This window comes from Lethenteron reissneri, chromosome 54 (assembly GCF_015708825.2).
Source record: "Lethenteron reissneri isolate LAM-NWPU_2019-01 chromosome 54, ASM1570882v1, whole genome shotgun sequence".
Taxonomy (NCBI): domain Eukaryota; kingdom Metazoa; phylum Chordata; class Hyperoartia; order Petromyzontiformes; family Petromyzontidae; genus Lethenteron; species Lethenteron reissneri.
In genome coordinates this window covers 1165227-1178476 of record NC_083832.1, presented here as the reverse complement: position 1 = coordinate 1178476, position 13250 = coordinate 1165227, and the positions used below count along the sequence as shown (strand labels likewise).

Here is a 13250-nt window from a genome sequence, read left to right as displayed (position 1 = left end):
GGTCTCCTGCCACCACCCGTCTGAATTCATATGCCGCCGGTTGTAGCCTCGGCTCCCCACTGCCGTCGATTCACGTGGTGGAACAAACGCGGCCGGTGCCGGCACGCGGTGCGGATGAAGGGCGGAGCGCGAGACGGTGTCGGGGCGCATCAGCGGCCTCGCGCACTCGCAGTCTCTCTCTCACTCACGCAACAAAGACAAAGACCGCTACCCCCTCTCCCCCGCGTAGCCCCAACAGGCTGTCGGGGCAAGTGCCGTTAGCGAGCGGCACCGATGGAGGCCGGCACGGTGCACAAGGGCGTGAGTGGCCAGCGGCGCCACGCCGGGCCACCTTTTGTCTCCGCAGGGGAGATGTTTGTGCACCGCACCGGCCAATCGCTTGAGGCCGAGTCGTCCTCGGGGAGGCCCAGTACCGGTTCAGACAACCGTCAGTGGCGTTGGTCGCCGCGGGCGGGGAATCGAACTCGGGTCTCTGCCGACCTCACACACGCTGGCGATCTCACAGCCGCTGGCGATCTCACAGGGGGTCGCGACCTCACACACGCTCGCGACCTCACAGGAGGTTGCGACCTCACACACGCTCGCGACCTCACAGGGGGTCGCGACCTCACAGGGGGTCGCGACCTCACAGGTGGTCGCTTTCTTCCGCTCACCTTTGCTCCAGGAAGCAGACAGCGACAGGACCCTGCGAACAACAAGGGGGAGTGCGTCAATTCCACCCATTTGAAGCCGGTGGCAAGTTTCGATAGCGATTAATATTCACAACGGACGTCATTCCCGCGACCCGCGCGTGGTGTTTGCTGTCCGCCCGATGCGTCGCACTCGAAACTTGTGCTACCTCCTTGCCAGGGTGAGGAGCTCGCCGACCCGGTGCCCGCTGCTCTGAGACGCCTGAGAAAGCGCAGAAGAGAAACGAACACTCCGCCCGTCAACGCCCTGTCAGCTCGAGGGTTTGTGACGACGCGCGCGGATCTCGCTCGCTCTCGAGACAGACGCGGGGGAGGAAGCGATGCGAAAAAGCGGGCAAGGCAGCCCGAAGTGGCGCCGCGCAATTGGCCAAGATCCATTGTCCTGCTGCGGGATGTTCGCAGGAGCGGACCGAAGGACGTGGAGAAGACCCCCGGGTGTGAGGAGTGGGGAGCGGTGGATGGACGCGACGAGTCCACATTTTGCTGCAGCGCCTGTCTCAGATTGCGCTGCGGGACAGAGAGACGGAGGTCGAGAGACAGCCACGGGGGGGACAGAAGGCGTGAAGAGAGCGGGGGGGGGGGGGCAGATAGCGGACTAGGAGATGGAGACCAAAAGGGCAGCAGGCACAGAGGAGATACGGGCGGGGAAAGCAGAGATAAGAAAACGGCGGACAGGGAAGGACGTGGGACGCGAGAGGAGATGAGACGGGCGAGGAGGGCTGAGAGCGATGGGCGTCAGGAGACAAGGGCACGGCACCAGGAGGAAACTCAAGCATGCGATGGGAGAGGGGAGGATGGAAATGATCCCACTTGCTGTACTGCCATCACACCCTGGCAATCTGGGAGATGCTGAGCTCAACGCCCACGGGGTTGGTGTGTGGGTGGGTGTGTGAGAAGGAGCGAGGGAGCTTGACGACCGCGTGCACGCACGGTCCACCGACCCTCGCCGCTGCCTGGGGGGCGCTGCGCTACCGCGGCACACCACCGGCACCACCGCCGCGGCCGGGCGTCCCGCTCACCGCATGGGCCGCGACGAGGTCCCGCAGGGCGCGCCGGTTGCCCCCGAGCTGGTAGCGCCGCTGGGCCCCATCCGGCACGGCGACGCGCCGCTCCAGGCCGCTCCAGAACCCCGGGCCGCTCGCCTGCCGCCGGGGGCAACGACACCCGCAAGGCCGTCACTCGCTCCGCTCTCGCTCCGCACCCGCGAATCAACCAAACGATTCGGTGATGCCGCCACCGCTGCTGTCGCTGCTGCGTTGGCAGTGGCGCACGCGCGCAGTTAACGACAACCGCTCAACGCTGCCGATCAGACATCGCCTACGTGTCATTATTCTTCATCGTAAGCCCACGGCGTTATTGAGGAACGTGCTGAGCGTTATGTCCTACGTTGAACTTCTTTCGTGCCATATGTTGCCAACCTTTATAATCAGAGGTGCGGAGCAGAAGGACACTAAACACAGAAAGCAGTTCTAAAGCAACAAAAGCAGCAACAACAACAGCAGCAACAACAAAAGACAACAGCAACAGCAGCGACACCAACAACAGCAACAACAACAGCATAGTATCCAATTTCTGACAATCTTAAAACGGTACTGGCCAAAGGACTACATTTCGCCATCACCCCTAAATATATACCAGTAGAGGATGTGATTTCTCAGATTTATGTAGCCCTCAGAGGCATAGGACACATCCATGCGGATGTAGCAAGAGCTGAAATAGCTTCGATTCTTAAGAATGCTAAGAAACCCACTAGTAACAGCAAACACGAACGCTCTGAACTCGCGGACCTAAAAAAGAAAGATGATATAGTCATGCTCTCGGCAGACAAGGGCAATGCCACGGTCATCATGGATAAAGATTCATACAACAAAATCCTGGACCTACTTAATGATGGGAGTTACTCCAAAATTAAAAACGATCCCACTAAAAGCCTAACGACAAAAACCAACAGCATCATCACAAGTTCAACTTCCCTAATCGAACCAAGCAAACGTCCCTCTCTAAAACCATCGGCGGCAAGACCTCCCAGACTCTATGGTCTTCCCAAGATCCATAAAGAAGGCACCCCGCTACGACCCATCGTGTCGACGATAAACTCCCCTACTTACAAACTAGCCCGGTTTCTATCAGATACTCTGCTCCCCTTCACAGGCAACTCAACCCAATTAGTCTCTATGGTTAAGGACATGGTACTATCTCCTGATGACATCCTCGTCAGTTTTGATGTAGTATCTCTGTTTACCAAAGTCCCAGTACCGGACACCCTATCAATAATTGAGGACTTAGTCCAACATGGATTGAATTCTGATGTACCTGCGCTGGTTAGGCATTGCCTCACCAACACCTATTTTACCTGGAATGGTACCTTCTACAAACAGAATGAGGGTACCCCTATGGGCTCCTCCTTGTCACCAGTGATAGCCAACATGTTTATGGAAAAGTTTGAATCAGACGCCATCCAGACATCCACCCTGCGTCCTTCCCTGTGGAAGAGGTATGTGGATGACACTTTCGTCATCTGGCCACATGGCCTCCCAGCATTGAACCACTTCTTGGACCACATTAATTCCAGACACCCATCCATCAGATTCACCATGGAAGTGGAGAAAGATGGTAAACTACCATTCTTGGATATTTTGTTTGAGAGGAGGCCTGACGGATCCTTGGGACATTCTGTGTACAGGAAAGCCACCCACACAGATTCCTACTTGAAACCGGATTCCCACCACCACCCATCTCAAAAGAATTCTCTCATCAAAACGCTATACCACAGAGCCCATGGCATTTCTGACCAACACCACCTGGCCGGTGAATTAAGACATGTACATCGGGCCCTCAGGATGAACGGATACTCTGACCGTACCATACGCCAAGCTGTTTCTCCCACCATACAGAAACAGCCACATGAAACTCCGACCAAAACTGTCACGTTACCATACATAGCAGGCGAGACCAAAAAGATCTCCAAAATTCTAAACAAACATAAGATCCAAGTCCGATTCAGTACAGTGTATAAAATCCGTGATCTGATTCCATCTGTGAAGGATGTCGTTCCTGACTTACAGTATCCTGGAGTCTACAAACTGAGTTGCAGTTGTGGTGATTGCTACATTGGAGAAACGAAACGTCATGTTTCTGATCGTGTCCGCGAGCACAAGTCAGATCTGAAACACGGCAGAACTGATTCTTCGGCCGTTGCCGATCATTGCTACAACTCTGTGGGCTCTCATGAAATTGTCTTTTCCGAGACCAAGGTGCTCTGCAAGCCTCCTGGCTACCATCAAAGGTTTGTACACGAAGCCATACAAATATACAAACACAGACATAATTTCAACCGTGATGAGGGTTACAAACTGAGTAGTAATTGGAAAGATGTGATTAACCATGCAAAAAAGATGTAACTACACTTATTTGGACCATCTTATTTGACAGACAACTATTACAGGTTATTGATAGACAGCCAGTTTGTTGTTTTACCAGTTTTAGTTTTTACTTGCTTTTCTTTTTTCACACTTTTGTTATGTATGCCATGTGTTAGTTACAAACCGCACCTCGCCATAACAAAGGCTCAGTCCTTTGTTATGCAGTCTACTCTTGGTCTTAAGCCTCACCTTACCATATTAATAAAAAAGTGTGCCGTTCCTGGCCCTTCCCCCCTCAACCATTATAGTATTTCTTGTGATCTCTCATTTACTTGATACAGCTGTCGTGGCTGTGACGGTTCCACCTGAAGACGGAGGCTTGTGTTGCTTCCGAAACGTCGTGAATTTTTTAATTTGTTTTATTTTACTTTTATTAATAAAACATTTTTACCTACGTGACTTTACCGAAAAAACCTAAGAGTATGTATGCTTAGACACTCAGCATCAAGCACGCGACAGCAAGACAGCTGAGAGCGCCCGCGCGGTGAGCGTCGCGCGGCACCGCCACTCACACCGGACCTCCCCGCGCGCCATGGGGGCGAGGAGATGTTGGCGACCTAGCCTGGAATGCAGGAGGTCGTGGGTTTGATCCTGACCCTGACACCTGCTGTATATTTGGAGTTTGCGTGCCTCTCTCTCTCATCATCATCACGGTGGCTAGGAGATGTTAACTACCTCCCCTGGTGTACAGGAGGTCGTGGGTTCAATCCTGACCCTGACACCTGCTGTATATTTGGAGTTTGCGTGTCTCTCTCTCTCATCATCATCACGGTGGCTAGGAGATGTTAACTACCTCGCCTGGTGTACAGGAGGTCGTGGGTTCAATCCTGACCCTGACACCTGCTGTATATTTGGAGTTTGCGTGTCTCTCTCTCTCCCCCCGTGGTCGCGTAGACTTTTCTCCTGATTTTCCCTCCACATTTAGAAATCAACATCACGCGTCTAGAGTATTTGGCTGCTACACATTTCCACACGACGAATATGATGACGATGAACTACTTCGGTGAGCTATCGTGTGTGATTCGCCAGGTCGCTTCTGAAAAAGATCTGCACAGGAATCACGAGCCAAACAAACAGGCACTCCGCCACACGCCTCAATTCCACCCTCCTCTCTCTCCTGTTAGCACGGTTGGCTTACGTACGGCGCGAAAGAAGTTCAACGTACACATACGTGCGTACACATCCCATCAGCCACGCGGGGGGAGCCGCACGGGGGTCCGAACCTTTTGCTTGAGAGCGTCCGCGACGTTGGGAATCTTCTCCTGCGTCGCCGTGAGTCCAGGGATTTCCTAGAGGCACGACGGAGGAGAGTGGACATTCAGTCGTCGTCACCATCACCACCACTTCTTCATTGAAACATTCCACGTCTGGAAAACCCCTTGAGATGGAACAGCTCCTTTGCTCGGGGCTGCGCGACTGCAACGCGCGAAGCCAACGTGGAATGACGCACGCGCAATCTTGAAGACGAGCGAGGTGGTGAGCGAGGTGGTGAGCGAGGTGGTGAGCGAGGTGGTGAGCGAGGTGGTGAGCGAGTAAGATTGCGACGAAGGTGAGCAGCAGGTGAGCGAGTAGGCGGGTGAGAACAGTGGGAGAGCTGACGAGCGAGGAGGTGAGCGAGAAGGTGAGGGACCGGGCGGGTGAGCAGGAGAGCAAGGAGGTGAGCGAGCCACCAGGCCTAACCTCGGTCCACGTGGTGAGCGCTGTGTACGGCAGGAAGGGGATCGCATCCGCTGCTCCTTCCCTCACCGCCATCTCCCCCAGCACAGACGCTGTGCAGAGACACAAACACACAGATACACAAACATGCTGAGACACACAGAGAAACACAAACACACAGACACACAAACACACAAACACACACAAACACACACAGAGACACACAAACACACAAAGACACAAACACACACAGAGACACACAGATACACAGATAAACAAACACGCTGAGACACACAAACACACAAACACACAGAGACACAAACACACACAGAGACACACGAACACACAGAGACACACAAACACACAGAGACACACAATCACACAGAGACACACAAACACACAGGGACACACAAACACACAGAGACGCACAAACACACAGAGACACACAAACACACAGAGACACACAAACACACAGAGACACAGAGACACAAACACACAGACACACAAACACACAGAGACACACAAACACACAGAGACACACAAACACACACAGAGACACAAACACACACAGAGACACACAAACACACAGAGACACACAAACACACAGAGACACAAACACACAGACACATAAACACACAGAGACACACAAACACACAGAGACACACAAACACACAGGGAACACACAAACACACAGAGACACGAACACACAGAGACACACAAACACACAGAGACACACAAACACACAGAGACACACAAACACACAGATACACAAACACACAGAGACACAAACACATAGAGACACAAACACACAGAGACACCAACACACAGAGACACAAACACACAGAGACACACAAACACACAGAGACACACAGAGATACAGAGACACAAACACACAGACACACAGAGACACACAAACACGCAGGAGGAGGAGCGGGGCACTCCGCGCGGGGCGAGCGAAGCGTCGACTCCGCTCCGGTTCCGCGTGGCCTCCGTCGTCGTGGGCCGTCGCTTTTCTCTCGCGGCGACCGCCGAGTGGGGCACACGACGACCTCCGACTTCGCGGCGGCAGTTCATCGCGACCCGCCGCTTACACGCCGTTGGAGAAGGGCCATGGCCCGAAACGTCGCCCGTCGCATACTTATCCCTTGCGAAAATCCACCGAGCGTCACCCACGGGTTTCTGCTCCACGGCCGTTCCGGCCTGCGCGGCTGTGCAGAGTGCGCAGGCGGTGCGACGGCACCGATGGCCCGCGGCCAAGCGGCGAGCGGCGAGCGACTCACCGACGAGAAACTCCTGCAGGAGGTGCGTGGATGGCTCGCGACAGCTCTTGTACAGGAACCGCAGGGCCTGCGTGGAGACAGGGTTCCACACGCGCTCCGCCCGCTCGTTCCAACACTGCGCATTTACCCCGCTGCTCACCCACCCGCCCGTACATGCGTCGAGCTCCTTTCGCACCTCGTACGTAGCCAACCGTGGGGTGATCGGAGGTGCGGGGGAAGGACAACACGCTAATGCTGCTAAAAGCAGTTCTAAGGGAATGAGATTTCAATTGAGATGATTTAAAAGTGCATCGCACCCTGTGGCTTCCGAATATCAGAAGAGCATTCCAGACGGCTGCGTCATCAACGTCACCACCATGAGTGAGCGAGGGAGGGAGTGAGTGAGGGAGGAGGCAAGCGAGTGAGGGAGGGAGTGAGCGAGGGAGTGACTGAGTGAGTGAGCGAGGGAGTAAGGGAGTGACTGAGTGAGTGAGGGAGCGAGTGAGGGAGTGGGCGAGGGAGGGAGTGACTGAGTGAGTGAGCGAGTGAGTGAGGGAGTGGGCGAGGGAGGGAGTGACTGAGTGAGTGAGCGAGGGAGTGAGGGAGTGACTGAGTGAGTGAGGGAGCGAGTGAGGGAGTGGGCGAGAGAGGGAGTGACTGAGTGAGTGAGCGAGTGAGTGAGGGAGTGGGCGAGGGAGGGAGTGACTGAGTGAGTGAGCAAGTGAGTGAGCGAGTGAGTGAGGGAGTGAGCGAGGGAGGGAGTGAGGGAGGAGGCAAGTGGGTGAGCGAGTGAGTGAGGGAGTGAGCGAGGGAGTGACTGAGTGAGCGAGGGAGCGAGTGAGTGAGCGAGGGAGTGACTGAGTGAGTGAGCGAGTGAGTGAGCGAGTGAGTGAGAGAGTGAGGGAGTGACTGAGTGAGTGAGCGAGTGAGTGAGAGAGTGAGGGAGTGACTGAATGAGCGAGGGAGTGACTGAGTGAGCGAGTGAGTGAGGGAGTGAGCGAGGGAGCGAGCGAGTGAGTGAGTGAGCGATGGAGTGGAGGCGAGGCCCACGACCGACCTGCTCCTTGGCTCCGTGGTGCTCCCCGGACGCCAGGGCGGCGTGCAGGGCGGCCGTGCGGTGGCCGCTCCGCCGGCAGCGGCGCAGCGTGGCCCCCAGCTGCGGGGCGCTGGCGCTGGCGGTGACGTGGCGTGCGCCCAGCCGGTGCAGCGTCCCCGCCGAGCGGCTCGCGTAGAGGTCTCCCAGCGTGCGCAGGTCGGGCTCCGTCACAAAGTTGCGCAGGAACGTGGACAGGTCGCGACCTGGCCCGGAGGGGGGGAAGCGGAGAGTTGGCAAGACGCTCACAACAACAACAACAACCGCCATTCGCCACTAAGCGGCGGTGATGTCACCACGGCGCTTGTGCCAGGCTATGTGCACGTTGATACCACGCTGGCAGGAGGTCGTGGGGCAGACCCAGCAGGTGCCACGGGTCGACTGAGATGACTGAGACGACTGAGATGAGTGGCTCGCTCATGCAACCCCCACCACCCATCGTGCACCAGGCAGCGGTGGGCATGAGGAGGCAGGCACAGGCAGAGCCTCGCCCGTGTAGCCTCAACAGGCTGTCGCGGCAAGTGCTGTGAGCGATCACCTATAAAGGCCGGCACACCCGGCTGCCTCCTCCTCGCGAGTGGCGATGTAGATACGAGAGCACAAGGTGCTCATTTGAGGCTGAGTCGACCAAGTGGAAGCCCAGGACCGGGTCAGATCGTCGTCACTCGTGGACATCGGCGACAAAGAGCTTCGTGGCTCATCGGATTTCTCCAGGATGAATAAATACATAAATTATTCTGATTGCCGACTCCTCTCAAGATTCCGTCACCGATGTGCGGTGGCTGCGAGCGGGGATTCAAACTGCCGGGGCTCCCCCAATTCGCCGTCACGCTCACCGGGCACGCTCACCGGGGATGCTCACCGGGCACGCTCACCAGGCACGCTCACCAGGCACTCTCACCAGGCACGCTCACCAGGCACGTCCACCAGGCACACTCACCAGGCACGCTCACCAGGCACGCTCACCTGGCACACTCACCAGGCACACTCACCAGGCACGCTCACCAGGCACGTCCACCAGGCACACTCACCAGGCACACTCACCAGGCACACTCACCAGGCACACTCACCAGGCACACTCACCAGGCACGCTCACCAGGCACACTCACCAGACACGCTCATCAGGCACACTCACCAGGCACGCTCACCAGGCACACTCACCAGGCACACTCACCAGGCACACTCACCGCCACGCTCACCAGGCACACTCACCAGGCACGCTCACCAGGCACACTCACCAGGCACGCTCACCAGGCACACTCACCGGGGATGCTCACCAGGCACGCTCATCAGGCACACTCACTAGCCACACTCACCAGGCACGCTCACCAGGAATGCTCACCAGGCACGCCCACCAGGCACGCTCACCGGGGATGCTCACCAGGCACGCTCATCAGGCACACTCACCGGGGATGGTCACCGCCATGCTCACCGGGGATGCTCACCGGCACACTCACCGGCCCGAGCGCGGCTCGCCGTCGCGTCAAATCAAACCGAACTTTACCTGGCACAGCACAATTCGTGCATGCAATGCAAAGTGCCTTGCGGGACAATATAAACACCAGTGTGATTATTACGCAAAAAAAGTCGTGACATTATAATGAACTAAAAGTATAATGCAAAGACTAATAAGCACACAATTAGGACATCCTAATTAAGGCCCAATCTAAAAAAGGTACGTGTTTTCATATGTCGTTGAAAAACATTCCCTCATTCTAATGCCCTCAGATCGTCGGGCAGAGCCGTTCCGAAGGTGAGGGCCGCAGAAGCTAACGGCTGCCTCCCGGTGCGTCAGCCACGCCGTGCAACGCTTCTCTGTTTCTGTTCCACGTTGCGAAACCGGAACGCGGCAGGGGGGGGGTGAGAAGTCCTCGGCTCCACGAGCAGCCCGGGGCACCTTCGAGGAAGAGGCTGTGGCAGGACAGCCAGGGGTAGTCCACGTTGACGAGATGCAGGAATCTCCCCGGCAGGCTCACGGCCACGAACCCATCTGTGGGGTTGCGCGTAAACACAGGGCACGGTTGCACTCTCTCAAAACCATTGCCAGCACCCCCACCACCACCACCGCCACCACCTCCACCGCCACCACCACCATCACCACCACCACCACCACATCCACTGCCACCACCAAGGCGACCACCTCCACCGCCACCACCACCTCCACCACCACCGCCACCACCGCCACCACCGCCACTACCACCATCACCGCCACCACCGCCGTCATCACCACCACCACTGCCGCCACCACCACCGCCACCACCGTCGTCATCACCACCACCACTGCCGCCACCGCTACCACTGCCCCCACCGCCCCCACCACCTCCACCACCACCACCGCCACCGCTACCACCACCACCGCCACCACCGCCACCACCACCTCCACCACCACCGCCACTACCACCGCCACCACCACCACCGCCACCACCACCGCCACCGACGCTGCCACCACGACCAACTCGACCAAATGACAATGAGGTGTGTGTGCGTGTGTGTGCGTGCGTGTGCGCGCGTGTGTGCGCATGTGTGGGCATCTGTGCGAGCGTGTGCATGTGTGTGCGTGCATGCGTGTGTGTGCATGTGTGCGCGTGTGTGTGCGCGTGTGTGCGTGTGTGTGCGCGTGTGTGTGTGCGTGTGTGTGTGTGTGTGCGTGTGTGTGCGTGTGTGTGTGTGTGTGCGCGTGTGTGTGCATGTGTGTGCGCGTGTGTGCGTGTGTGTGTGCGTGTGTGTGTGTGCGCATGTGTGTGTGCGTGCATGTGTGTGCGTGCGTGTGTGGTGGCACACCGAGGGGTGTGAAGAGCAGCAGTTCCCGCTGGAAAGCCACGGAGCCGGCGTCAACCTCGAACCCAAACGAGTATCCTGCACACAAAGACAAAGATCCCCCATGTTGCATTTGTAGCCTTCTACAGACTGTCGGGGCAAGTGCTGTTAGTGAGCACCTATGAAGGCCGGCACGGCACACGAAGGGGTAGGTGGCCAGCACCACGCCCGGCCGCCTTTGTCTCCCGAGAGGCGATGTTTACACATCGCACCAGGTGATCATTTGAGGGCTGAGTCGACCTAGCAGAGGCCCAGAACCGGTTCAGATAATCGTCACTGGTATTGACCGTGAGCGGGAATCGAACTCGGGTCGCCGCTTCCCACACAGGGGAATATGTACGGACGCCCACACACACACACACGCACACACATGCACACACACACACGCACACACACACACGCATCCCCGCACGCACACACACACGCACACACACATACACACGCACACACACATGCACACACACACACGCACACACGCATCCCCGCGCGCACACACACACGCACACACACATACACACGCACACACACATGCACACACACACGCACACACACACACACGTACACACACGCATCACACACACACACCACACACACACACACAGTCGGACATTGTGACTGAGACCAATCTCTCACCATGATGGACCATGAGGATGGAATAGCGCACGGCTTGCCCCGCCGGCCCCTCCTGATAGCAGATGCACAGCGCTCCTGCGTCAACACAGCGGCACAGAACGCACGCACAAGTTCCACGCAGGCCGGCTGTTGGCGAGCGCCCGTGCAGGGCCTCTTTCCCGGTGGTGGCGTTCACACACCGCGTACCGGGCACTCATTTGAGGCTGAGCTGACCTAGGCGAGGCCCAGGAGAAAGGTTGAACCACGAGCCTCTGCGACGGGCATTGGCCCCCACGGACACCGAGCCGGCGCCTGCGATAGTGCCCGGTAGCTCGCATAGAGACCCATAGACTCACACAGAGACCCATAGACTCACATAGAGACCCATAGACTAACACAGAGACCCATAGACTCGCATAGAGACCCATAGACTCGCATAGAGACCCATAGACTCACACAGAGACCCATAGACTCACATAGAGACCCATAGACTAACACAGAGACCCATAGACTCGCATAGAGACCCATAGACTCGCATAGAGACCTATAGACTCACACAGAGACCCATAGACTCACACAGAGACCCATAGACTCGCATAAAGACCCATAGAATCGCATAGAGACCTATATACTCACACAAAGACCCATAGACTCACACAGAGACCCATAGACTCGCATAGAGACCCATAAACTAACACAGAGACCCATAGACTCGCATAGAGACCCAGAGACTCGTATAGAGACCTATAGACTCACACAGAGAACCATAGACTCACACAGAGACCCATAGACTCGCATAGAGACCCATAGACTCACACAGAGACCCATAGACTGACACAGAGACCCAAAGACTCGCAGAGAGACCCATAGACTCACACAGAGACCCATAGAATCGCATAGAGACCCAAAGACTCACACAGAGACCCATAGACTCACACAGAGACCCATAGACTCACACAGAGACCCATAGACTCACACAGAGACCCATAGACTCGCATAGAGACCAATAGACTAACACAGAGACCTATAGACTCGCATTGAGACCCAAAGACTCACACAGAGACCCATAGACTCGCATAGAGACCCATAGACTCACACAGAGACCCATAGACTCGCATAGAGACCCAAAGACTCACACAGAGACCCATAGACTCGCATAGAGACCCATAGACTAACACAGAGACCCATAGACTCGCATAGAGGCCCAAAGACTCACACAGAGACCCATAGACTCGCATAGAGACCCATAGACTCACACAGAGACCCATAGACTCGCATAGAGACCCAAAGACTCACACAGAGACCCATAGACTCGCATTGAGACCCATAGACTAACAAAGAGACCCATAGACTCGCATAGAGACTCATAGACTCACACACAGACCCAAAGACTAACACAGAGACCCATAGACTCGCATAGAGACCCATAGACTAACACAGAGACCCATATACTCACGCAGAGACCCATAGACTCGCATAGAGACCCATAGACTAAAACAGAGACCCATAGACTCGCATAGAGACCCAAAGACTAACACAGAGACCCATGGACTCGCATAGAGACCCAAAGACTCACACAGAGACCCATAGACTCGCATAGAAACCCATAGACTAACACAGAGACCCATAGACTAACACAGAGACCCATAGACTCGCATAGAGACCCATAGACTCGCATAGAGACCCATAGACTCACACAGAG

At 56.2% G+C, this 13250-nt stretch overlaps 1 protein-coding gene across 2 annotated transcripts in view; it reads right to left on the bottom strand.

Annotated features, from left to right (window-relative positions):
• The window catches only part of GSAP (gamma-secretase activating protein), a 60716-nt gene that overhangs the window by 15119 nt on the left and 32347 nt on the right, over window positions 1–13250 (bottom strand). For both annotated transcript variants that reach the window (XM_061574034.1, XM_061574035.1), the window contains exons 14-23: window positions 11570–11644; window positions 10901–10975; window positions 10017–10109; window positions 8084–8325; window positions 7048–7114; window positions 5792–5880; window positions 5335–5400; window positions 1709–1831; window positions 839–891; window positions 654–685 (exon numbers count right to left, since the gene is read on the bottom strand). In XM_061574034.1, the coding sequence (XP_061430018.1) occupies window positions 654–685; window positions 839–891; window positions 1709–1831; window positions 5335–5400; window positions 5792–5880; window positions 7048–7114; window positions 8084–8325; window positions 10017–10109; window positions 10901–10975; window positions 11570–11644 (915 nt within the window). The remainder of the gene's footprint in view (window positions 1–653; window positions 686–838; window positions 892–1708; window positions 1832–5334; window positions 5401–5791; window positions 5881–7047; window positions 7115–8083; window positions 8326–10016; window positions 10110–10900; window positions 10976–11569; window positions 11645–13250) is intronic.